Below are 26,560 nucleotides of genomic sequence, written 5' to 3' on the forward strand. Positions count from 1 at the left end.
TTAAGAAGTGATGGGATATGTGACTACATGTCAACCGGCACTTTTCCCCTCTGCAAAACACATTTAGAAAGCCAGTCCAAATGAAAAACAAAAAACGTCGACCAGCAGGCTAGCCGTCAGCTACCACTAGCAACCAACAAGGAGACACCAGCTAACTAGCCTAGCCTAGCCAACAGCAGTATGCAGCACATCAGATCTAAAGACGCCCTTTCTCTTGTCTCTGTGCTAAGAGGAGCTAACAGCTTTAACAGGCAGGCATGAGAGGGTCTAACTTCTCATCTAATATCGCGTTCAAACAACACATTCAGGCCTACACAATGAGTCCTTAACACATACGATCCATATTACCCAGTATTATCCATTAAACATCACATGTTAATAATAAACATGAAGATTCGCCCAGGGCAGAGACAACGGTGAGATTGGCCGATTAAGAGAACGCAGTGGAAATTTCCCAGGCCAAGTTCAGGCCAAGCCACGAGCAAAGTGAGGGAAGCGGGTGAAGGTTTGGGGTTAGAGAGAGCGGGGGAACATGGACGCTGGGTGGGTGTTAGTGGGTTTTTTGAGGGAGGAGCCGCTGGTTTTGTGCAGAGACGGCTCGCTGTGAGACCGCTCGCTGCAGTCCCTCCTTAATTACAGCTCTGCTGAAGGACAAGGCCGGGCATGCTTTGTGTATATGTGTGCAACATTGGAACACTGGCGCTAATTCACATACTAAGTTGAGAACACAAGTGCAAGCTTGAGCACAGGATTTGGGCCCTTTGAGGAAATCCTAGTTTACCTAATTTCATCGAAGCGTTGAAGTGGGTAGCGGGCACTGATGTGATAAACAGCTTCAGTCTAGTTTGATTACACCCGTTTGCTTTTTAGTCTGGGCTTGTTCTGTTGACTTTACAGTGGGAAGTTCTGCATACAGCGGTAGGATCTACATATTCAGATTCACGTTACGATTGATTTCAATATTGCTCAATTCAGTCTTTGCAATCTTCAAAGAGCATGGACCACACATACTTTACAGACAACCTGCAGCTTTCAGGCATCCAAGTTAAAGCATTAAAAAAAAAAAAAAAAAAGGCTTGCTATCCAGCACAACATCAACCTAGCGTTGCCTCTGCAAAGAGTTATTTTCAGAGTCCGTAATTACAAAGGAGGGACTGACTTTGCTTCCCAACAGCTCAGCCACAGCAAACACACTCTCCACTGGCAATGCTGGCTTCAGAGCCACCCAGGTCACTTTTAAGTTAGCCGTGCTCATGCTAACTGCTCATGGCGAGACTGAAATGCTGGTGATAAACAAGTAAATCTTAAAGTGTGGCACTTAAACCTTTAATTTGAAGTGAGTAGCGTCTATTCTTATGCTATAAATAGTGTGCGTTGCAAAAACACTCCTTGCCCCCGGAAACCAGTCAGATGTGCTCTGACCTTGTAGCGTGTGAAGTCATTTATTTTGATAACCCAAGTCAGAAAGTCTGTGATCCCGGGGGCAAAAACCCTACACAATCAAATCCACTTAGCATGAAAGCCTGCGCAAACATATGGCCACGCACAAATGTACTGTATGACCCGTGCCCGTACGGACGGACAGCAGCCTCTTTCTGAGTCAGAGACCATGTTTATTATTTTTGTGTGTTTTTCTGGTGTTTGGTTTGTGGAACCTCCCTAATAGTTGTATAAATTAGGGGTGTCCAGTTAGAGACCTCGCATGCACTAACAAGCGCGTCCAGTCGACAACATGTTTACGTGCGTTTCTGCGTATTCATGGTGAACAGACGAATGCGCCTTTAGCATTAAGGAGTTTTTTTTTTTTACTTGCGCTAGACTGAGTTGGGCTGCTGAGAGGGAGTTCACTGTTTCTTTAGGGTTGTTTACTTTTCTTGCATCCCCTCGTGGCCAAGTTGAACCGAGGATCGGAGGCCATTTTGTTGTTTATTTTAAAGGGGAAAAGGGGGCTGTATTTTTTTTTTTTTTTTTTAATTCTCATTGTTACTGGCAAATCTTGTGGTGATTTTTATTTTATTCATTAGCGCTTTACCTTTGCACCCAGTTTGTGTGGACTAGCGCAACAATGCTTTGTGTGTGTGTGATATCGAGGAATTCTCGGAACAATCGCAGCCGGTGGGGAGATAATGTCTTTAGTCTTATGTAGGTCATGAGGCTAAAACAATGAGACGGGCAGTCATGGCCCCTCACCGCTCTGGTGTACCACGGACCGATTTGATTGGCTACAATTGAGCTCAAAGAGTTTTTATGATTGGGCCATCATAAATCGCCAGAGCTGGCCGAGAGCCTGACAGCAGCCATTTCACACTTCATTAACGTCAATGTTAAACACAAGGAGCATCTAAACCACATGTTTTATATATGTTTTGTCCATTAATTATTATTAATTGTCCACTTTGTTGAGTTTTTATATATGCATTGTGTGGTAGTTGTGCATCTAGAAAAAAAAGGAGGCGCGAGTAAAGCTGAGATCATGGCCCCAACGTGCATGCCTTTTAGCCCTAGTCACAGTCACTATTTGTCATTTGTCAGCATTCGTTCTGCATTAAAACGTTAGTAAACAAAGTTTTAACTTGAAGCCCTGCCATTCAGTGGAGCAATCTGTCTTATGAGCTCCTGAACTGAGTCAGAAATGCCTGGTGCAAACAGACTAACCGTGAGAAGACACTGCCCCTTCTCCCACCCGACCCCCCCTCCCCTCCCTCCCTTCTCCAAACACGTGGGCTGCGAGTTGGTGGCTGAATCAGGCCAACTCAGCAGTTGTGGATGGGAGAGGAAGGAAAAAGAATGGAGGAGGGGAGGAATGAGCCCTGACTCTTGTCCTGATACGAATTGTGTCCCAGAGACTCCTTGAAACAATGGACACTGACAGCTCATGTGGAAGCACTCCCACGGGCTGTTTTGACATGGTGTGTGTGTGTGTGGGAATGTGTGTGATAGTGTGTGATAGTGACTTGGCTCCAGAGACGAGATGAAGCCGACCACGAATGGAGTCGGCGGAGCAGAGCAGGAGCAGGAAGAACCGAGGATATGTGTCACCACACACAGGAAGTGTTCTGTTATGCTGTTTGGTTGTGTAAGAGAAGGAGCTGGTGTTTCAGGTGCAGAGGAGGACGAGCGAGAGGCCTGTCCAAGCTTGCAAGTGACTGTGGGAAGCATGGGCCTTCACCTGGAGGCCGGGATAGGGGATTTTTATTGACTCTTCTTGTCCATGACTGACTAAAGGTCGGTGTGTGCGCTCATGTTACTGGCAGGGTCCAGCGCATACCAGTTCTCCTGCAGAGGATTAAGAATGATAACATCCAACTGCCCGTCAGTAGACAAGGTGGATGTGTGATTGTGTCTTCTTGGGGAGAAAAAATGATCTCATTGAGCTTCTGAGACAACATTTTCGTTGGCCTCGTATTAATCGAGTTGTAATGTGATGGGTTATTTTTCTTCCCTATAGTGCGAATGAGGTGAGTGTCTCCAGAGGCAGCTTCATAACAAAGGATCACTTTTCCAGGGAGCTGATGTAAGACCTCCTCAGCACGGTGCCTCCTGTGAAGGCGGCCTCGGCCCTTTCTCCGCCTCTCTTTGTGCTTTGCTTCAAGACCGGCAGCTTACTAAAAACAAATTTGGCACACGGGCAATACGAAGGCCCTCTTCAGCACTTTACACGAGAAGTTTTGTCAATCTGCGTGTGTTTACTTCCTCCGCCGTTTCATTTCCTTTCCTGTCTGCTTGACTGCCACGTCCTCCAGCGTTTCTCAGCCTAGATGTGGTAGTCGTGTGCGTGTGCGTGACAGTCAGACATCCAGAGAAGCCGTAATCTTCCTAATCTGCTCGTTGTCTGTCACCTGCAGCCGGTTGAAGATTAGAAAGTGACTCGGATCAGTGCCAGATGGATGGGAAGGGTGAAGATGAAAAGTTGCAAAAAAGACACATTGGTTTGGACGCATTGAGATCAAACCCAGGTCCAGAAAACTTTAAGCATGTTGGGTCTGATTTTACTGCTGTGGGTCATAATCATCTAAACATTTGAAAATTAGCATTCATTAATACACAGGAGAAGGACCCAGGAAAAGCTCATTTAGAAGCCCAGTCGAAACGAAAAACCAACCAGCAGGCTAACAGTCAGCTACCAGCTAGCAACCAACAAGAAAGAAGACACCAGCTAACTAGCTTAGCTAACAGCAGTAAGAGGCACATCATTGGGGTTTTCAAGTGGGCACCTCCCTTCACCGATGTTTCATTAACTTAGGCCCACGACGCCTCAAGAAAGCTGAACAGCGAGTTCCAGCGTTCTGGAGTCACCCCCCTCCATGTTGTCACCACACAACCGCGTGACGTTAAACCACCAAGGGATTAGCTTGGCCCTTTTTACTGCTATTCCCCAGGAAGGGAAGGGGTGGGATAGTGATACAGAACCTGGTAAAAGAAAAGAATGCTATTAAGTGGAATTTGATCTTTTGTAGTTTTCCATTTGTCTTTTGTTGCAGGATGTTTCTACCAGGTCACTACTTTCTAGATCTGGCTGCTCAAGGTGTCGGTGCGTTCTTTGTATTTGGGTGTGTCCGGGACATATTTTACATTGGATTCGGTCTCTATCCAAACCTTCTGTATTGGATGACATAGGTTTCCCTCCTTTCAGTTTTGGATCGCGTCCAACATCTCAGGCCTCAGATATTATCGCGTTGTTGAGTCGTCCCCGTGACAGACGGCTAGGTGCACCAGGTCTCACCGGTTTAGTTGAATCGGGTGAATATTTTTTTCCCCGTTTCAAAGTCGCCCACTCCTTCCCAGTTTGACTGTTCACTAAACTAGCTTGGCTTCTCTTTAAATAACACGAATAACTTCGAGACTGCAACCACGACACAGCTGAAGTTTTTGTGAGTGTAAAGCTCAACAGGCTGTTGTAAATGAACCGTGCTCCTTCCACTCACTCTCCAAGTGGGCCCATATAAACTATATGCACACACGCCTTATAAACAAAATCGCTCTCTCTATTAGGCAATGTGAAGCGAGTCTGTTCAGCCTGGGGCTCATTAAACATTATTTGATAGCCGAAGAAGCCGATGGCTGATAAGGTTATGTTTTGGCTTGCGAGTGTGGGAGAGGAATATAGTTTATTTTGCAACTGTTATTTTGGTAATAGTATCCCTGAATGTCTCTCTTGTATCTTCACGAACGCAGATGGAGAGGCTCGTTATCAGAGAGCAGTATCCGGCGTTTCCTCATAGTCCGCGTTGTCCTTAAGTCTTAAACTCCTCGCGCACGTACTTGACCGCTCACGTGTGCTCGCGCTCAAACAGAAGGCCAGACAGGTGGCAAGGACTCGAGTCCAAGTCTGCTGCTGCGACTTCTGTCGCCCGTACGTCGCCGGAATCCATTTCCCATGATCCCTTCTTTGCCTAAATGCCTGAAAAATATATTATGCGTCATAGGTTTGTGGGTCTCGGCGTACTAATGATTCTCGGCCTTCGCTGCTCTCTTGTAAATAAAAGAAACCCACCCGGTAATGTTTCTAATGATGGAGTGCAGAATTGCCATACTTCATATTCCACAGTGACATGTATTTATATCTTCACTTGGGTAGTAAGCGGTGTGAATGCAGCCCCGGGTACCTGCGGGCCAGATGGCAGCTGAGACTTTGGGGAGCTTAAATCAACAGCATGTGTTTTTGGGGTTGGAAGCTTGCATATGATCAGCAGAGAGGCAGCTGCATTAAAACCAGAAGCAGTAGTTAGTTATGTGCAAGAGAAAGGCGGAGGACGGAAACCTGGTGAACCCCCAAGCAGCACTTTATAAGTAGGAGCACTTGATGGAGTGTAGATTGTTCCTTTTGAAAAGTTGGAGGAATTCGAGACCTGTCTGCTCTCTCCCGCTTTGATGTTTCAGCCTCCACCTCGTCCTCCTCCTCCTCCTGCTGCATGTCAACCCCCACCCCCCTCCCACACACACACACACACACACACACACACACACACACACACACACACAGAAACACAGATTAATCAGCTTAAGTACGCGCGCACTCATGCTCCCTCCTTCTTTTAAAAGGCTGCCTCTTACCTCTTAACGTCTATCACCCTTGCGATTTTAGTCCTGCATCTGCTAAAATTAGTTTTTTTTTTGGGAGGGGGGTGGGGGCGTGAGCTGATACCTGCAGTGAAGCTTAAACCTACGACTCCCTCCACACCCCACCACACCACACCACCACGCAGGCCCGGCAGCACACGAGGCAACTCCGTTTAACTTGTCCCAGATGTGCAGCCCGTCCCCGGTGCGCGGCAGTTACTGCTAGTTAAATGAGTGAAGGAACGAGCCGCGTGCGCGCAAAGCGCTACCCGGCATTCACGGCGTGCGCGTGCAAAAGTTTGCAGGGGCTCATCTGGTTTTATTAGAAGGTAAAGCTACTGATCTTTGCTGTTCCTCCAGTATTTTTTTTTTTTCCTGTGCACAAGATCACAGAAACTTCCAGCGAGCTCCAAACCTAACCTTCAGCGCAGCTGTCGATTCAAACCAAACCGCGTACGTTTATCGAACTCCTCCAAAGTTCCATCCCGGCTCTGCCTCAACCACCCCTGCAAGAATGTCAAATATGTTTGCATGTTTAAAAAAAAAAAAAAAAACGTTCTTTATTCTGTCTGGATTCTTTTTCCATGTTAGTGTTAGTTGAAAATCTTGGCAGCCCCTGAACATACAGATAGACTTCAGCCATCTCCGACGGGGAGGAGCGGAGATGTCCAGGAATTTGCACTTTTTTTTTCCTTTTTTTTTTTTTTGGGTTCATGCTCTTTATGTTGACAATGGATGAAAACCTGACTTAAAGATACGTGCAGGGGATAATGAAAGGAAAACATTTTTTGGTGTTTCTCGAGGAATAATGTGTAGAGATTTGGCATTCGGCTCACTTTGCTGCATTTGTGTGAAACCACAGGAGAGTCGTGAAAACCAGCTATTTCTGACCCCACGCTATGAGGCGAAGGCAATACAAAGCGCGCTGCATTTCATTAAGTGTTTTCTTAAAAGAGAAATGCAAATGCGGGTGAAGGGAGAGACGTCTTGCCTACTGTAACGCATTGTGCTCGGCTATCTCGTTTTGTCCTGCGAGGCTCTGCGCTGTCGCGTGTTGTTTCATCCCGTCCTGCTTTATACCATTTTCCTGCCGGTTCAGACGGCGACGAGCTTCCAAGCTGTGTGTATGTCCGTCTGTGTGTGTGTGTGCGCGCGTCTTGTCTGTGGGGCCCAGGAATGAAGCCCACTGCCACAGCATCCAGTGACCTAATGCAAAAGGCAGCAGGGTCTAGCACAATTCACTATTCTCTGTGTGGCTTGTCTCTCCCTCTCTGCAGCGGTTATGGTCTCTCCTGTCACTAAGCACTTTGTCACGCTTGGACGAAGACCATGATGGGGACTGGAGGGGGTTGTTGGGGCGCAGGAATGTCACTTAGATGGACTGTAGCTGGATATGCTATACACAAACCAACAGGCTGGAGGTTAGAAGATAGTCCCGCGTAATCACACACAAGTGAACTGATGAATATATATCGCGACTGTCCGAACTTCTAAACATTTCATTAGCTAAAATAAATCAGTTTAACATGTATATGGGAAATACGCAGAGGCTTGGATGATAAGACCGCTACCACGCTCACATCTGTACGATGGATACGAAGCCACAGCGAGCAGGCGGTTAGTAGCTGGAAAATGGGACTTATTTTGGCCTCAAGCACTTGCCAGATAAAAAGCTGAGACTCCAGGGAAGCTACTGCTCCTGACCCGAAATCTTCTCGTCTAACTCTCAGCAAGAAAGCGTAATTCCAAGCGGTTCCATTTTAAAGTGCAGTGACTTGAGTACAGCAATAAGAAAAGTTATAAAAGAAAAGTTATGAGCTTAAATGTTATCACGCGTAGCAGCATAGCCTTTAGCTCGGGGTTTGAAAATGTGAGCGTAGCTGCAGAGGAGCAGCCGTGAAGGGTAATTAAATATCACAATAACGGATACTTGTATACAAGCGCAGAATTCTGAATTGTGATCGTGACAATAGCTAATGTGTTCAGAGATTGGTGCTAACCTAACCTTTCCTACTGCTGCGGCCTCCCAGTAAAAACCTTTAACTGGCAAAACAGGAACTGGCTTTTATTATGAAGTTGTCGCACGAAATGGAATGTGTTTATAGTTTAACTCTAACCGCCGTTCATTCATCAAAAATCCATCCACTCCTTTTTTTTGTTGTTGTTTGTTTTTCTGGATCACTTTTGAATATTTAAACGAGTAACGGAGTGAGCTGTTAGATGAAGAGCTGCACACCTCCAGCTTCCTTTCTCTGTGCCCTGTTAATCAAATGAATGATGAAAGTTATTGTCTGACTTTTAAGTTGTCACTCTTAATTCTGTGACCAGCGTTGCTAAACTCCATTCGCCGGTACCACCATTAACTACAGGTTTGGTCACATCGGCCAGGACTGAAATATTTGCAATTGCCTCTTTAATATATTTAAATATCCAACTCTTTTCGTCTCGTTTTTTGTTTACTTTGATGAATGGATTGTCTGCGACATGATAAAGCACGTGGTTTGTGAATAGCCATTACTCACAATGGTTTGCACCAATGACAGAAATTTAAGTGTGGCTGAACACTGGGAAGTTGTGCTTTTGTCTGAAAGGCCTTTGTGGCATCTCAAAAGTATAACTGACTTTATTTTTACCAACACATTCCTCCAAACAACTTTCTCTTCCTGGGGCTCCCCGGTCTTGCGTTGCTCCCCAACCTCCAGCCGACAACAGCGGTGCTTCATCATCACCATAATGGCAGCATTTTGAATTTTTTTTCCCAGAAAGTGTTCAGCCACATTTTGAATTTTGTCCATTGGTGAGTTGCGGTAATTCAAATACTGCAAGCTTTTTTTTTTTTCTTTTCTTTTCTTTTTTTTTTTTTTTATCTGTGGGTGGATGTTTAGTTCTTAACGAGTTAAAGGCACTGTGGGTTTGTAAATGTCCTTTGCTGAGCTGCTAGCATATGTTGGGATGTATCACTGGGTGAAAATATCATTAGCAGTCGTCACACCCCTGAGGGGCTGATGCCGTCATCTTCACTCTAAGAATCATGTATAACTCAGGCTAAATAATAATTAAATTTTTCAAATCAAATCGGCTACATGGACGTTGAACTGTAATGAAATTAAAAAAAAATAAAATAAATAGTTGGATTTCTCCTCGTACAGGCTCATACATATGCACATATTCTAGTCACTTAATGTAAACACCAAACAAATCTTAAAAAATACAGGCTATTCTGGTTTCTCCTGTCCTGCTGTTCTCCTCATTACCAACGCGGACTACAAAGAAAAAGTAACGTTAACGTTGCCAACTCTCACAAAGCCTTGTGTGAAATATCACACGTGGCTCCGCCCCCAAAACACCTCTGCAAACATCATTAGCCCGAGCGTCTTGTGTAGTGATTATGGTGCTGCTGCTGTTTTGCGGCGGCTGTGTTACTTGTGCTCACTTAAGTAAAGCCGGGAGCTAATGCTTGTGTTTATCTACAACCCTCCACCTTTTCACGATGCCGCTTTCAAAGTGGCTTACACGTGCGCCGCACCAATTCCCCGTTGATTCATTTCTTCCATTCAACCATGTGTATTTCACCGCACGTGAACGTCCTGATTATTAGAAAGGATTTGAAGCACTCTGTCATAATAGAAGCGTTGTTTTCACTTCCCTCGTGCGTTTTCCGTCGAGTTAGCAGCGAGCGTAAGAAGACCTGCCAGGAACAAGTGTGCAGAAAGGTCCTAATGGTGGATCATAAAACCCCTTAGATTCCTGGCTTTTATGGGAGATGTTGGAAAAGCAGTAGGACCTTAAAACGCCCTCTTTTCACGGCTTCGGTTAATAGAGGTGGGCTTCACTGGAATAAAGACTGTTTTTCCTCTTTTTTTTTTCCCCCGTTAAGCTTTGGAAGCTTAACAGCATGAGGCATTTAACAGCAACTGAGAACCAGAAAGAAAACAATTTCGCTAACTAGCATCTCATTGGTCGTTTCTTTTAAGAATTCAGGTAGGCCTCCTTAAAACTATTAAAAAGATTAAAAGTGCGCCAGTGGTGGATCACAGTACAAAGTAGTTTGAGGGGTCAAAGCGGCCCAGGCCTTTTGCGAGAAGTTATGCAGAACTTCAACCTGTTCGGAGATATCGCCAACTGCCTTCACCGCCGCATTCCTTCGGGGTCGGAGCGTGCAGACGGGCAGGCAGACACACACACACACACACAGACACACACCGGCTGGACGCAGAACGTAGAAGTCACCCAGGAGCCGTCTCTTAACCCCTGACCTCACGCCCCGACCTCGCGAGGCCCGGAGCCGCGTTAGGCGTCGTCTCCGGAATCACGGTGTTTTTAAAATCCCACCATCCCTTTTCCCACAGCTACGAGGCCTTATTTCTCATCCACCCTGCGCGGCTTTTTGAGCTCTCATGTTATTTAAGTGATTGAACGTTTTTCCAACTCTGTCAGCATTTAGCCTCATGATTAGCTGCTGCTCGGATTTTTAGTGCAATTCCCTGTCTTTCAGTCGAAGTAAATGCAACCAGCTGCTGTGTAGATGCACACGTTGGTGTTCTTAGGTGTGCGTGTGTGTGTGTGTCACCTAAATTGCTTTTATGTTTTCCAAATGGTGATGATTAAATCACACTTGGTAATAAATTACAGAAAGGAAATGTTCCTCGGCTCTATATTTTAGCTCTGATGCGCTGTGGCGCCTGCAGATCTCTGGCAGTGACCCCAGCAGTCTTTGATCAACGGGTTCACGATGGCTTACCCATCATGCTTCGGTGCTGCAGGGATTAGGTTTGTCAGGAGCTGTTACAATAACCATAGTGTGATCGACTGGAACGTGCTCACTTTGTGCGCGTTTGTCTTCTAGACTTGGCAGAACTAGAAAGCGGCGACACCTGATAGTTCGTCCTTTTTGAAGCAATGATTGATTTTTTTTTTTTTTTTAAATGAGTTTGGTTTGATTTAGGAAAGTCTTTTTCATCAGTGCTTGGGGAGGAGAGTAATTTTCTAAGCTCCGTGGTTATTTGTAAAGCAGCAGTTTATGAAAAGACATACGATTTCTGTTATGGTGTGCGTTCATCGCCTTTTTTTTCTTTTTTTTTGCAATGGAATTACCCTCCTCAGTTGGATGAGTGCACTGATCATAAATATAAAGCCGAAGCCCTGCAGCAGACAGACAGACGCAGACAGACAGACAGACAGAGAGGGTTTTTTTGTTTCTCTGACTCAACATTCTAACTTGTTTGGCATCTGCCAGCACTGTAATTTGATTATCTTCATGATGCTCCAGCCACTAGTTCATCCACTGATTATTTTCTTGGATTGAGCATAAGCTAAGAGATTGGTGGAAAATGTTGATGATGTTTCTGCAGAGCCTTTTTTTAGGGATGCGTGTGTGGTCCAAAACCCCCAAAGTCATTTAATTTACTAGTAAAGGACGGAGCAGTGAAACAGAGTCTAGCCGTAGCGCCTTTAAAGGAATGTATGATATGTTTAGGACTTCCAAAAATATAAAATAACCATATTGAATCAAAAGTAGCAATTTGCGTAACCTTCAGCCTTGTCAGTCTTGTCATGTATGTGATTTTTATTTGTTTGTTGTTGCTTTTAGAAAGACTATTTGTCATTATTGTTAATTACGTAGCTAGAAAGAGAGGGCGTCAATGGGGCATTTAAAATGCAGTATTTGCGTTGGATTTTGAGCCCCACGTCCTCGTATGGGACACACCCCATTCCCCCATTCATTTCCATGTTCCTTAAATCAAATTAAAGCAACATATGCTTCTAAATGGGTTTTGCATTGCAGCTGTGAGGCGTTACGCGCGAAACGCATAATTATAGTTGTAAACTCCAAATTTCTGACTGAAAGATCATCTGTCCCGGCGGCGTGCGCCCGGGTGATGCAGCGCACTCCGTGGCGTGCCGTTGGTTCCAGACTGAGGTGCGGGTGTGGAAGGAGGGTGTTGCACCAAAGACCTGTAATGAGACTCTGCTGCGATCGCCTCCAATGTGGTTCCCATCAGAGAAACTTGCACTTGTGGCAGAAATTCCAGCCCTGTAGCAAATGCCTAATCTGGATTCGATCAAATCAGCTTCTGCCGCAACATGCTTAGTAAACTAAGAGTACTGTGCGCTTTAATTGGATGATATTACGAAGGTTTTGCTTAAATAGCACGTCTTTTTTTTTCTTTTTTATCTGACACTTTTGGATTAGAAGCTAAGCTCGAGTCTGAGCTCTTGACAACGTTACTTCATGCCATGCCAAGAGACGTCAATCCATTATTTCACCAGCACTCATTTGTCATTCCTATTTTTGTTTGTTTCTCTTTCCCCCCAATTTCCTCTTTGCCCATTCTCCGCGTGCACTGTGGTCAAAGGCGCTACTGGCTCCCGCCCCACAGGCTGCCTCTTTTTTGTCCGACAGTGTGGACACGCTTTTCAACAGGACGTTGAGTGCATTTCTTTTGCTAAAAACATGCCACTGCTTGGTCAACACTCTGCCGCCCGAGGAGGTGGTGGAGGAATGCGACGTATACTAATGCTGAGTCAGCGCTGCGTAGGGAGCTGCATGGCAGACGCCCGCCCTCCTCCGAGGCTGGAGGGGCGAGCGGCCAGCTGGACTCCGCGCTTATTTCAGCGTTTGAAGACGAGGCCAAATATTACCTTGGGCTGCCCACTCATCCAGGCCGAACCCCCCACGGCACACAACACACACACACACACACACACACACACACACACAAAAAAAGGTGTCCACACAGGAGGGCAAATATGACTCATTGTCATGGAGGCGCAGGAGCTGATGCTCCCGCCTGGGGACCTTCGCTTCCTGTCATGTCAGGCCTCACCATGTCCAGATTTCCTGCCTTGCCTGAGAAAAGAAGATTAGAGGGCCATCAAGTTATTTATTCAGCACGGAGCACTGCTTCTTTTTCTCTCTCCAACACACTTTACGTTAGAAAAACGAGTAAATTAATGCGTTCAGTCATTTATCACCAAGTACGACAACTCTGGAGCGTTCTCATCCTTTTGTCCCCTATTTCATCTAAGTGCGTGTTTTGCAGTGGCTGTGTTATTTTAGTTTGAAAGCCTTTATTGTCCACAATAAAGGCTTTCATTGTTTTCATCGATTGCCCTAAAACCTGCGGTTCCAGACGTCAGACTTTTCGCCGAGATTACCACGCTACCGCGATCTTCCCTCCGAGCTCATTCTTTCCACACTGTATTGTCTTGTATTCCTTTGAGGTCTCTAATGGATTGAGTTGGGAGGACTGTCGACGTTTAATTGGCTCTAAAAAGTGCAGGGAGCATTTAATTTTTTCTTTATATGTTTAATGCACAGTTCTACGCTTGCACGGAGGGTCGTTTTGTTTACGTGCCTGTGTGTCTCGGTGCAGGAACTGTGAATCTCTACAGCTGCTGCTTGGTAGCAGAAGGGTGGGTCGCCTCTGTCAGCACAGGAATGCTCTGCACAGTCAGCGGTTCATATGAACATGAGCACACACACACACGCTCTCAGTAATAGCACCATGTGAATCTGATTTTTCTTACATGGGTTCGTCATTGTATCGCTAGTAAGGCCCTTTTTAAAGCTTTAAAGCACAACAGTTATGTCACGTGTGGAATGTACACTGTATAAATGATTAGCAGGTCTGGGACTGGAAAAACCTTCTCAACCACATCTGTGCATAGTTTGATCAAAGGTTGTTGGGTTTGTGAGGCAGGTGGTTTGGTTTAAAGGTGAGGTAAATAATAAAATAGATCAAGTACAGGTTTTGTAGTTCTAGCAGAGAAATCGTGCTCTTGCAAACTTCTTATTTCTTTAGGTGCTGTGAGATAATACACATGGAAGAACTGAGGCTCTAGACATGTGTCACTGTCACGTTAAGGATCACCACTAATTAACTGTCTCTTCTTTTGTTTTCCTTTGCAGAAGAGGTCGACTACGCTAACTTCGGCACCAACACATTAACTCGTAAGAAGAAGGCGGTGGTCGCGCTGCGCAACAACGACGTCAACCGCAAGCGTCCTCACATCCACATTGGCATGCCGCGGGACTTCCGGCCCGTCTCCTCCATCATCGACGTGGACATCCTGCCAGAATCGCACCGCCGAGTTCGCCTCTATCGCCACGGCTCAGACAAGCCCCTCGGCTTTTACATCCGGGATGGCACCAGCGTTCGCGTGACGCCGCATGGCCTGGAGAAGGTCCCGGGTATCTTCATATCCCGGCTGGTGCCCGGAGGGTTGGCGGAGAGCACCGGGCTGCTGGCGGTCAACGATGAGGTGCTGGAGGTGAACGGCATTGAGGTGACCGGGAAGTCCTTAGATCAGGTAACGGATATGATGATCGCCAACAGCCACAACCTGATCGTGACCGTGAAGCCGGTGAACCAGCGCAACAATGTGGTCCGCGGTAGCAGGATCTCCGGCAGCTCGGGACAGTCTTCCGACAGCAGCGGGTCAACCGGTTACCCAACTCTGTCCGTGGCCTCAGTAGGGGGGACGTTATCCGGAGCGCACGGTTACCAAGACGACCTGGAGAGCGACGAGGACGCAGATATTGTCATTGAGAGCAGCCTCAAGCGGCCATCGCAGAGGTCCAATGCTTCCCTGGCGTCCAGCGTGTCCCGCACGCACCAGCAGACTCCGACGACGGCCTCAGGCCCAGCGGCGCCTCCGAGCCCTCCCACGCGTCCGTCTTCCGTGATTTCCACCGCCTCCTTCCATTCGCAGACGAGTCTTAACGGAGGGTCTCACCACCACCACCAACACCACCACCACCAACAACAACACCACCACCACCACCACCAACAGAGCAGCCTTAGCTACCAGCTCCACAGAGACCTGAACCTCCAACACTCCCAGCACAGCCACCACCACGCACAGCCCCCGCATCACAGCAGCAACCCAGCCCTACGCCAGAGCAACGGAAGTCTGCACAAAATCCTCAGCTCACTGAAATCGGACCCACGGCACAGTCTCGCGCTTCCCAGGGGAGGGGTGGAGGAGGATGGCACCGTCATCACCCTATAATACTTAACAAAAAAAAAATAAAAAAATCACAGAGACACAAACATCCCGGCTGCTCAGAGACTAAAACTGGAACATCAGGCCAGATCAGTATGAGCATGTGTGCGTTTTGATACATACTAATTGTGTAACACTTACAAGATGATTGACAATAGGAAATTGCATACATGGAAATTGTATTGTGTATATATTTCTTGTATTTTAAGTCCTCTTTGTCTTACGTGGAAAAGATGTGTATGTTTGCAAAAAGCATCAGAACAAATAACTGTTTTTAGGCACGTCCTCTGCATCTGAGGAGTTCTGGACGCACCTACAATCTGATACAGTTACTTAGTGACCACTTATATTAAGATCGTTTCAATTCTTATTACTGGGACCAACTTGGGGTTGCTTATGGATGTTTTTTTAAAGAGTAAATCTATATTTCTTATATTCTGATAAAATGCTGTGTAGAGTATGTTTTTTTTTTAATAGGTCTTTTATGCATTGATGATTGTGATCAAATTCTTGTATCTGTTTCAATAAATTATTCTGTCTTTTACTTATGCAAACTAGAAATGTGATGTCTTGGCTGAGCATTTATTCAGTTGGAGTTGCAGTCTTGTGTGTGAATCTGTCGTAGTTGGTCACAATGGACATGACAAACATGCAGCGCTAGTTGCCACAGAGCTGTTTGTGCACAGTTGTGGGTTGCTGTAATTTAATTAGTTTGAGCAATGTTGTGAAGACAGCCTCAACTTAATGTTGGGTTTTGCAGGGGAAAAAAACACATAAAGTCCCATGAAACATTACGATTTGGTTTCAGGTCCCTCAAAAACCAGAAAGTCAGAAGCTCTTCTCTCAATTCATGACCGACACCTTATATCCTAAGAAGGGCTGACATCCCAGATTCTTCAACAGCAGCATCGGTTAAACAGGAATTTATAATCGCGAAACATGTTGTAACTTAGCTTTCCCTGGAAATTTCTGGAAGTTTGAAAAAGAGATGACTGCGAAGCTGCAACAAAGCTATATTCACGTATGTAAAACCACACCGATTATCCGATGACTACAACCGTTTCATCGTCACCTCATTCCAATCACGTAAATCTCAGTTTAATGCAACAGGCCCGTGCCTGTTGGAGGTGGCATTCATCTCGAAGGCGAGGGTAAGAACACCTCAAGGTCAGATTTCTACTAAATAACTTTCTGTAGACATCACAACGTTAAGGCAAATGCAGTCTGAAGGATGAATTCCTTTGGTCGGCTGCAGCCAGACTTTATTGTGATTTGTTTTTTTAGCTGTAGCCGGTGATTCAAACCTAGACAGGCACCAGGAATGCAGCTGTGTCACGGCCCTCCAGTGGCAGCAAACATCTTTAGCCTCTTTGCTAATGAATGTTTGTCTGCTTTGTTTACCCAGGATGCCACACTGCTCAAACAGTTAATAGATCACCTCCTAGTCTGCAGCCTCCAACCAACATGTTGTGGATTTAGTGGGATCTTGACTGTCACAACTTTGCTGTGTGTGTCTTTTTATCCGCAGAGTTGGGTCAGATGCAGAAGGGCCTGTGGTTAAAAATAGTTTTCCCACTAATGTGTGAAAGGACTACGTTCCTCACATGTGACACAGATGTATGTCCTGCAGATAATTGTGGAATTCTTGTGTGAAGTGGAGATCATGTGCAAATGCCTGTCATACATTAATAGAAATGTATTGCTATGTCTCCACTCAAAAAACTTAGCTTTGACAACTAATACAACTAATTGTTTCTGACAGATATGTTCTGTAGGGAAAGGCATGATGAACCTTTTAACACGGAACTTATTCCCCTGCATCACACATTTAAAAAAAACATCAAAGTTCATTGTTATGCAGTAATTCTGGCTGCCACCTGCTGGTCAAGATTGAATTGACATGGTAAGTCTTAGAAATGTAAAACTGAATGAACAATATTTTTTCAGTTGCAAGAATCCTTGATGTGTGTAAGAGGGTGTATACAGTTTAAACACAATAGAGATTACACTTCAAACTGTCAGGCATCACCTCTTATGTATTTTGTTTACTTATTAAAGTGACATCTCTTAACACCCTGGGCGGTGAGCCTGTACTCTTGTCAGTCTTCAAAATAGTTTCAAACTACTTAAAAAATAAATCTAAACTATTGCTTTTTTGCATTTAGAAATCTGTTTGTGGTTTTCACTTTCCATTCAATTAAATCCATACACCTCAGTTTCATCTGAGGTGTATGAAAGAGTATTAGGGTCACAGATGAGAAAGAAAAAATTATTTTTTTTTTCCATCATACACTTACAGACAAAAAGCTGAAATATAACCCCTCTACCTCCTCTCATTTTATGTCTTATCTATTACACATGCAAACTAGAAATGCGATTTCTTGGTTGAACATCTATTTAGTTGGAGTTGCAGTCTTTTTTGAAAATGCTATGTCATAAGTGGTCACAATAGACAATGCTATTAAGCTTGTAGAAGAGGCAGAAGTAGATTGAATAAATTTCTCAGTGACTGATGAAAGTGTGGTACTTTGAATCTCCAATTGCACAGCTGCAGTTGCTGGTGCATGAAGTTGCTGTAATTTAATTTGTTTGAGCAATATTTTGTTAACAGGCTCAACTTGATGGCCGGGTTTAACAGGTAAAAAAAATCATTTTAAGCCTCATGAAACATAACGATTTGATTCCTATTTCCCCCCCTCACGAATGGCTATGTTGTGAACTTCAGCAATTTTGACCCTTGCGAGTAACCGTCCACTAGGCGACCCACGTGACCCAGTCAGTCGACGAGAAGGCAAAACACAGCGATAGATGAGAAAATAAAACACAGACACACACACAGGCGACATGGACCATCAACGGATTGACAGGGTGGGCCTTCTGTCCCCGCTTGAGGAGTCCAGCGCCGAGATAAGCAGAGACAGCGGCATCGTGTCTCAAAGTGCGAGCAGTTTGTCCATGGTGAGCGAAATCCTCAGCAGCGGCACCGTGTCGCAGAGCCCCAGCTTCGGAGCTGCAGCTAATGTTATTTCCCAAAGCCCGAGCCTCGACGGAGCAGCAGAGCCGGGCACAACCGAGCCGCACAGCCCAGAGCAGGACGACGAAGTCCTGAGACACACCGTGCTCAATTACTCCTCCTACGTCAGGGCGACAGCTGGAGAAGAGGTTTGTGTCGCTGGTTGAAAGGGGAGCACGTTAGCTTCTCTCTTTATGATTTGGCTACATGCAGTGCTGACATTTAGAAACCCTGCGCAGCTTGCCAATACATTTCGGCAGTTCCACTTTGATCTTGTACCTCCAAAAAAGCGATTGCATAAAACGTTATTTGTTTGCAAGTTGTCTGAGACCTTTAATGAGCTCGATTTATCTCTGGTTTTTACTTGCTTTACATTGCTAGCGTGAATTCTTGACCAACCGGAAGTGAAATGCATTGACGTGATTGGCTTTCCTTTATGTATCACCATGGCAACACCTGCATTATGCTAATTCCACTGTCAAGTTTTTGGCAGAGCTGAAATAAACCCATTAAAAACTATGTCGTTAAGTCTGTAAAGCTTTTCTCGTTAAGTCCAAATCCTAAAGTTAGTATTTAAGGCATTATGTACTCTTTACCAAACATAATCTATTTTTTAAACAGTATAGGTAATTTACAAAACATAAAAATCACCTTTAGAAGGAGTTTAAACATAACTTTGGCACTGAGTTGCTATAATAGGTATCTGTTATGCCCTTTCTGTCTTTTACTTATGAGTCCCCCACATTTATAGAAGGAAATTATTAGGAAAATGTAATTTATTTCCATATCAAGTCATTCCACATATAACGGCTCAAGTCAAAGTGGAGCTGCCAATAACTGTAGTCAAACGTAAAACTGAGTCTATGGATTTTTAGAGTCAGAGGTCATTGTGGTCAAGGTCTGACACAGATTCGACTGCAAGCCTTGTGACTTCTCCCCTAATTTCTGTCTCACAAGTGCGTGGCCTGTACTCCAAATAATTCATTTGTGACATAACATGGTCACACAACTCCAGAAGTGTCACGTGTCTTCATTTCAGATGGTGACTGCATTTGCAGCCGCTGACACATGCTTTACTTGTGCTTGTTGACTGACCAGTGTCGCTCATGAGTCGACATTAAGTGGATATGCATGACAGCAGGCAGTTTTGTAGACTGACACAGTGAGCTGGCTCCATATGAAAACAAAGGCCCGTGTGTTTTCACACAGCAGTTAATCCTGACACATTTTAAATGTATTAAATTTCAGCTGAAGCTGGTGCTTTATGTGCAATCGGCAGCAGCGTTGTTGTTGCGAAGTTTGCGTGGAGCGTTGGATGACCTTTTCTTGTGACATTGTCTCTTCTAGATCCTGTGCTTGGAGAAAAGCTTGGAAGAAATGCTGACGAGGGTAGATGAGTTCGTTGGCATGCTGGATATGGTAAGCTAGGTCAGGTCATGAAACGGTTAAATTGCTGTTCGAATCTCATGCGTAACTCCATTTTTTTTGTGTGTGTGCTTTGTCTCCAGATTCGTAATGATACCTCCCAGATAGTGAACGAAAACCTACCTCAAATCCAGCAGAAGTCTGATGAAATGAGACAGATATACAGAAAAATTGACAATTTGGAAGTAAGTGTCCATTTTAACTTGGCGTGGTTTGCACTGCTCTATTCAAAATATGTATTTCGTGCTTTTGTATTGCACAATTGAAAAGCATCCTGTGCTTAAAGGCCACTGCAAGAAGCACCTCTGTTCTGAACTGAAATTAGTATGAAACCGGCTGTGTGATGAGTTGTAACGTATAGTAAAGATGATTTTATGTAGCATTGTTACAGATAATTAATTGAACATAATATCCTCTCCATAAGAACAAATAAAATGTTTTACTGTTTGTCCACTTCCTATTTTGTCATTTCTATTTCCTCATGTGGAGGACAGTCAGGACGTACTTTCTCTTTATTTTTTCCAGCTGGCTGCCAAATTGACCCGTTTCAATGTTCCATTTTGTGGTGTTGCTTTTAGTGAAATTGCATTTCCCGGTGCATAATGATTTTGCAAAGAACCGTCATTTTATCAACCTTTTGCTGTGTTGTTGTGGTGTGCCTGCAGGCCTTTGTAAAGATGGTGGGAGCCAACGTCAACGCAATGGAGGAGCAGGTCACGCAGGCAGAGGGTGAACTAGGAACACTACCGGGCACTTTCAAGAAGATCCTCCGTACAATGAGTGTCCCTGGATTTTTAAATGTAACGGCCCATTTGTGTACTTGTAAACTTGTAATGTTTGCATCATTTGTTGCAGTTTAATTCTTCTCAATCCAGTGCTGTTTTAAAATCAGGTTTAATTTGTGCTAATTCATTGACAGAAACCAGGAAGCCCGAGGAGACCATCATCACATCAGCGTCAAGAGGTCCCCAGTGTGTTCCGGACAGACGATTATTTCACATCTCAGCCCGAACAGTGACGAAGCAGGACGTTCAAAACAGAACTTGGTTCTAACCTCAGAGGCCTGTTGAGTGAAACTGTACAGACAACTTTAACTGCCATCCATCACCAGAGGACCTATTGGTGCAGTGGCCTCAACGAAGCAATAGTAGCCTTTCTGAACAAGTCACTGGAAGTCAAGTGCGTGAAGACATTCTGCTTTTTTTGAGTGTCGTTTTCCTGGCAGCAACAAGCACTGGACTGTAGCAAAATGATTTTAAAAGTGCCTAAATTGGTCTTATTTCTGTGATTTTCATTTTCACTGATTACGAAGGAAACTGCGTCAGTCTGGTGGGTGACAAGTCTGGAGGGCAAAGTCGTCCAACTTAACGATAGGACACAAGACGACGGTACGATAGGAAGAGCTGTAAAGATCTTTAGATGTAATACAAGAAGAATAAACCCAGCTTTTTTTTTTTTTTATACCTTACATTCCTGTTAATGGTGTTTGTAAAGACCTGCACGCTTATTTGCATTTGTGTATGTCTCATTACTCTCCCCAAGCAATATTGATCTTATCCAATTTAAAGCATTTAAACATTTAAAGTCTTCCATTTCAAATATACATTTTATTTCTAGCCTTATCTTACTTGCTGTGGATGACAGCTGCCTCCCTGACACACGTCTTTGCTACATCTCTGATGGCACCTTTTCAAAAGAGCAAAAGCACACTTTAGATGAGTTGTTTTCATTTCACAGGACACCATCCGATGAATCAAAGTCTTGAGCCAGGGATGAAGCTGTTTAGCCTTTAAGCTAAATAACTGGATCCGCCTTTGGGAGTAAACTGTAACTAAGAGATGATGTGGCCCTTTCCCTTTCAGCCAGATGTATTCAGTGATGTTATGTATTGATTATACTATTGATTATTTGCCAAAAAATAGTTGCTAAAAATGTTTCATTTCTATGTTAATTTAGGTTTACATTTTTAAAATAAAAGAAAATGTATTTGAGAAAAAGTCTTTGTTGCATGTTCCTCATTATTTTTGTCAAATTGCACCCTTTGTTGATTTATCATGTCTTTTTTTAATTTGTACTGACATGGAAGAGATGGGAGGACGCGCAGTTTAAAGACTCCTACAGCCCTGAGTCCATCTCTCATTGCTCAGCTTGCACTGGAGTCATAAGTTAGTCACAGCCGGAGGGAAGCAGGAAAAACTCGGCTCTTTCTCTCAATCTTCAGGACTCAACGTGTAAAGACATGAATAGCATACTCACAACCTGTGTGGAAACAAAAGGGCCGTTGTCTAAAGCAAGCAGGATTTTCTTGATCTTAAGTTGATAGTGGCTTTGATTTATTAGATGGCTTGAATAATTAAAAAAAAATGATAATGAAATGAATGTTCAAATGGCCTCGTAGCACAGTCTTCTTTTATAATTACTGTTTCAACTTGTCCCACTGAACTACATATACAGTATGCTGACAAGAGACACACACAGCAACTACTATTACTGCTGCACTACTCTATCTACTCCACTACATGTTAGGTCACAGAATATAAAAATATTTTATAAACAGAAGATTCACTGAAACTAAAAATGGAACTTTTAACTATACTGTGAATGAACACTGCGTAAATCTATGCTGTCACTGATATTTACGACTACACAGGAAGTAAGTACAAAAGCTGTCTTTGCAATGAACAAATAAATACTGCTACTCATATATATAACTGTACAGGCTAACTATAGATACAACTAACTAGAGTGAACCTCATTATTGACATACTTCATTACTAATACAGCGCTAAACAGTTAAAATTGCCACAGATGTAAAATAAAAGGGTGTCTTGATCATCATGAACAAAATATTACATAAAAAAAATAACAGGCTTACATATATATTTGAAGAATTCTCAATATTGATTTTAAAAAATGACCTTATAACTAATTTGTTCGATGTTTGCCCATTTTTGTCACCATTTTGTGTGGCATATTGTGCCACACATGCGATTATACATTTTATTTATTTAAGGGGGCATTTGCAGGAACAACAGAAAATCGAGCACGACAGAAATTATGCGTATTTGTTTGTTTGTATAAGTCCAGGCTTGAATGTATTGTCAGAAGACCTGTTGTCGTTCACACTCTAAGTCAGAAGGTGGCGGTAAAGCTGTTAACATATCTGGCGAACTACCGAGAAGAAGCAGAAGAGGAAGCGGGAACTAGGAGTGGGCGATACTGGCATTTCTGGTATCGATCCGATAGCAAGTAAATACAGGGCTAGTATCGCCGATACCGATACTTTTTCTTGAAACGTCATAATCATTAAATAACTCCGTAATTTTCCCTTGAGTTAGTGGATTATAATTATGATAAAATACAGGACATGTATTTAGGCAAATAAACTCTTAATTAATTACAATATAAACCAATTTAACAGTATAAAAGTAAATAATTCCCCTCTTACTACACACGATTGTTTTAGAAAAAAGTAATTAGTACAAGATTAAAAAAAAAGGAACAATGTAACAAAAATATAAATAGAACAACGTAAAGAGCACAACAACAATGGAAAATAATGTCAGTAACAAAGTCAGTTGAGCAAATAAGAAAACAAAATGTATAACAGATACAAAAACTGCTCAAAGATGGAACATTTTCTTGGCTCATTCATTTTCCCGCAGAGAAGTGGGCCTGCATCCAGTCTATCTTCTCTTTTTCATTTCAACAACGGAACCAGTGCCAGCTGTGGGATGCTGTTGTGAAACCAGGATTTGAGTGTCAAACTCTGTCCATATGCACCTGTTACCACAGATGAGTATAGAGAAGCACCTGCTGCTCGCACTTGCAGAGAAGCTGCACTCACATGAACTCTGTGAGGAGTGATTTGCTGAATGAACCTGTAACACAGTATCAATTTCATCACGCTAGTATCGTTCCGATATCGATGTCAGCCTTGGTATCGATATTTAAATCGATACACCCAGCCCTAGCGGGAACCTCGTCATCTCGATTCTGATTTGTGTCCACGCTTGGTTGTGAACCTACTGTTGGGGGGAAAAAGTAAGATAAAACTAACGAACACGGTGAAATACTCTCTGAGTTAAGTGCTTCTTCAATTTGGCCTTTATTCAGACGATTAGGGCGAAGATAAGCGCAGATCTGTGTCCAACTGTCGGAGAAAAGCTGGGTCTGTGCACAAGCTACGTAGCTAACGTTAGCCATAAGTTATTAAACAGTGGACGCACTTTCGGTTATTGTTAAACCTCTTGAACTTCGCCAACTAACATTCACACGGTCGGAGGTAGAAGTCACTCAATTCCTCTGATAGACCTGGTTCTCTGTCTTTGATCCCGCTAACAAAAGTTTTAGTATTTCGGGGGAAACTGCGCGGCAGCCTTCATTATCATCGCATCTGGTGGCGAACTTTGACAGTCGAGGAAATGTACAAAGTCTTTGCTTCACGGAGTTTATAGTTAGTTAACACAACAGAGAGCTGTTGTCTGAACTCTGTTTTCAGTTTTCCAGGCTGTGGTTTGTTGCACTGCTGAACTGCACTGCGTTGTACCGACACGTGTTTCTATTATTTTGACAATCCTATTGAAGTCAATGGGCTCAGTGACAGGAACTAATTCGTTACAGATTAACAGCATCACGAACTACATCCTCGTACACAGTTATGAAGATTTAGTGCAGGACTCTTTGACATTAGAGTCCATTATTTTCTCTCTACTGTACCTAATAAGATGGCAAGCGACTGTATATCCTCCTTTTTAACGTGTTCATATGCAGCTGAACATGAAGCCAGCCTCAAAATGTGTATTTATAATGAATTGTTTTTATGTAATCATTTCGTTCAGCCTTTGGGTCCTGTGGGTTGAGGGGAGGGGTCTCTGTGGATCATCCCAAAGATACTTGATTAGTTTGGGATCCAGTGAATTTAGAGGCCGGGTCAACACCCTGTGCTGTGCATATTTTGAGTTGTTCCTAAACCTTTTTTTGTGCCAGGCTACATCGTGCTGTGGGTGGCTGCAGGCTTCATGGATTATCATTACTGTGGGGTGATCTGGTCTAGATGGGTGGTACATGTCTAAGTAGCATTCACACTAATGCCAGGTCCAAACATTGTCCCAAGATTGTCAATGCCATTCACTTTTCCCGTCAGTGGTTTTAATGTTATGGCCGATCAGTGTACATGTAGGATCATATGGGGTGGGGTGAATGGTCGGTAGATTAATGTACAGTAAAATAGCCTTGCAAGCGAGTTTTCATTTGACCTTTTATTTTGACATATGTGTTTAAATTACAGGAGTGGGCAGGATAAGCTAGTGGGAACGACCTATTTTTAATGAACTACTATAACTTTGACTTGTAGTTGCTTTAAATTGACTCATGGACTAACAGAACTCTTCTTTTACAGATCAGCTGCTTCACAAATGGCTGGAGGGAAAGAAGTATGGAGAACAATTGGAGAGGGATTTGTCCAGCAATATTATAACCAGTTTGACAATACCAACAGAATGGAAATATGTAACCTCTATGTAAGTTTGCCATGAGCCTGTGCCTGTTTCAAACATGCCACCACACTGGCTTTGTTTTACATGGACACTAGTATTCTGCTTATAATCAAAATAATATCCCTTTTCAGTACCAAAATACCCCATGTTACTACCTGCCCTGATCTGTAGAATTTGGTGCAGCCCATTGACAATACATTGAACGGGAAAATATTAGCCCCAAATGACCATGAAAGCATCTTGATGTGGTTGTTTCTCTCTAGCTGGGATAAATACTCTCTTTCTGTGCACGTTTTTCTCATGTGGCATTAACATCATGGTGTATGATGAGTTTCTGGGAGGAATGGAAACACGGTGGTAAAACAACAGCAAACAACAACCAAGTTGGGCAAAACTGTTGAAAATGTGGGTCCATCCTGGTCCATTTTGGTTGTCTTTATTTCTGTTGAATGAATTTATTGTTGCCAATAAACATTCTGGGGAAACAACAGACTTGATGTTCCACAGTGGGCCTGACCATTGTACTAAAGTCAAAATATGTTATATTCTGATTGATGTTGTGGAACCTTTAAACACTTCCAGTTTGCCTCATCAGATTATTTTATTTGGATTCAATGTCAAGTTAATTAAGGCTCATCAGAATTGTTTAAATGTGGCTGGATAAATATTGTCGTTTGTTTGCTGCCAACCTGATTTGCATCAAGCTGTTGTAATGTTTGTATTAAAAAAAAAATGTATTCCTTCATGTGTTTCTTCCCTCAGTCTGCTGATGCCTGTTTGACATGGGAAGGATCATTTTTTCACGGGAGAGAAGCCATCGCTGGCAAACTTGTAGTATGTATCTCTGTGTAGTTTGAGTAAATAATATTGTGTGACTTTGCAGTGAACAGACCTTCTCACTGTTTCTATTTACAGTACCCATGCCAAATGATTACGGTTGCTACTTTTAGCTTTCATTCAATAATAACACCACTTCCAATCCACAGAACCTGCCTTTCAGCCGCATCAAGCACATTATCACAGGTCAAGACTGCCAGCCGACAATAGACAGTTGTATCGTCATCATGGTATTTGGACAGTTACAGGTAAGCTGATATTCACCTGTCCCACCTCAGTGTTCATTTGTGTATAGTACAAATCTACCAACGTTTTTTTTTTTTTTTTTTCTTGCTCTACAACAGGTAGATGACGATCCACCAATGGCCTTCCATCAAGTGTTTATGCTGAAGTCCCAGAACTGTGCGTGGGCGTGCGCGAACGACGTGTTTCGGCTGGGGATACACAACATACCGGTGTAGAGCCCTCGGATTTGTTGGCTTACGAAGAAAACAAACAAAACAAAAAAAACACTTGACAAACATGAAATCCCACTTTGATCATGCTGCCATTTTTGAATACAGGGACCCATGTGTAAAGTTATTCCATCTTTAATGTTACAATGTCACATTCCAAATAACATTCATGTCAAATTAAATAATTGATCACTGAACTACTGGTCCTGTCTTTCTGTCCTTTACCACACAGCTGTGTGTGATGTTTGTTTGTTTGTTTTGCG

The 26,560-nt window shown here is 43.5% G+C and overlaps 3 protein-coding genes across 4 annotated transcripts in view; all 3 read left to right on the plus strand.

The window, feature by feature from the left end:
- pard6gb (par-6 family cell polarity regulator gamma b) overlaps window positions 1–15,630 on the plus strand; it is a 30,696-nt gene extending 15,066 nt beyond the window's left edge. The window contains exon 3 of the mRNA XM_047604891.1: window positions 13,973–15,630. Coding sequence (XP_047460847.1) covers window positions 13,973–15,075 — 1,103 coding nt within the window. The 3' untranslated portion in view covers window positions 15,076–15,630. The remainder of the gene's footprint in view (window positions 1–13,972) is intronic.
- Window positions 15,631–17,162: 1,532 nt separating this feature from the next.
- On the plus strand, window positions 17,163–21,500 carry bloc1s4 (biogenesis of lysosomal organelles complex-1, subunit 4, cappuccino). The gene is made up of 5 exons (XM_047604892.1): window positions 17,163–18,231; window positions 19,430–19,501; window positions 19,591–19,692; window positions 20,173–20,307; window positions 20,427–21,500. The coding sequence occupies exons 1-5, from the start codon at window positions 17,914–17,916 to the stop codon at window positions 20,523–20,525; spliced, it is 726 nt and encodes a 241-aa protein (XP_047460848.1). The 5' UTR covers window positions 17,163–17,913; the 3' UTR covers window positions 20,526–21,500.
- Window positions 21,501–23,415: 1,915 nt separating this feature from the next.
- Window positions 23,416–26,494, plus strand: LOC125019540 (nuclear transport factor 2-like). 2 transcript variants are annotated; one of them, XM_047604364.1, is made up of 5 exons: window positions 23,416–23,551; window positions 24,909–25,029; window positions 25,768–25,839; window positions 25,992–26,090; window positions 26,187–26,494. In XM_047604364.1, exons 2-5 carry the CDS (start codon window positions 24,925–24,927, stop codon window positions 26,301–26,303), a joined length of 393 nt encoding a protein of 130 aa, XP_047460320.1. In that variant the 5' UTR covers window positions 23,416–23,551; window positions 24,909–24,924; the 3' UTR covers window positions 26,304–26,494. The 2 variants fall into 2 exon arrangements, with proteins under 2 accessions (XP_047460320.1, XP_047460321.1); XM_047604365.1 differs by lacking the exon at window positions 23,416–23,551 and adding an exon at window positions 23,660–23,678.
- Window positions 26,495–26,560: the final 66 nt, after the last annotated feature.

Source organism: Mugil cephalus, chromosome 14 (assembly GCF_022458985.1).
Source record: "Mugil cephalus isolate CIBA_MC_2020 chromosome 14, CIBA_Mcephalus_1.1, whole genome shotgun sequence".
NCBI classification, from domain to species: Eukaryota; Metazoa; Chordata; class Actinopteri; order Mugiliformes; family Mugilidae; genus Mugil; species Mugil cephalus.

Excerpts from the sequence above, each read along its gene's own strand:
- LOC125019540 (XM_047604364.1), top strand. The coding sequence starts at position 24,925 with ATGGCTGGAGGGAAAGAAGTATGGAGAACAATTGGAGAGGGATTTGTC. Across the intron at positions 25,030-25,767 it reads TGGAAATATGTAACCTCTAT|TCTGCTGATGCCTGTTTGAC; the intron begins GTAAGTTTGCCA and ends TTCTTCCCTCAG. Across the intron at positions 25,840-25,991 it reads CCATCGCTGGCAAACTTGTA|AACCTGCCTTTCAGCCGCAT; the intron begins GTATGTATCTCT and ends TCCAATCCACAG.
- bloc1s4 (XM_047604892.1), top strand. The coding sequence starts at position 17,914 with ATGGACCATCAACGGATTGACAGGGTGGGCCTTCTGTCCCCGCTTGAG. Across the intron at positions 18,232-19,429 it reads GGGCGACAGCTGGAGAAGAG|ATCCTGTGCTTGGAGAAAAG; the intron begins GTTTGTGTCGCT and ends TGTCTCTTCTAG. Across the intron at positions 19,693-20,172 it reads GAAAAATTGACAATTTGGAA|GCCTTTGTAAAGATGGTGGG; the intron begins GTAAGTGTCCAT and ends GTGTGCCTGCAG.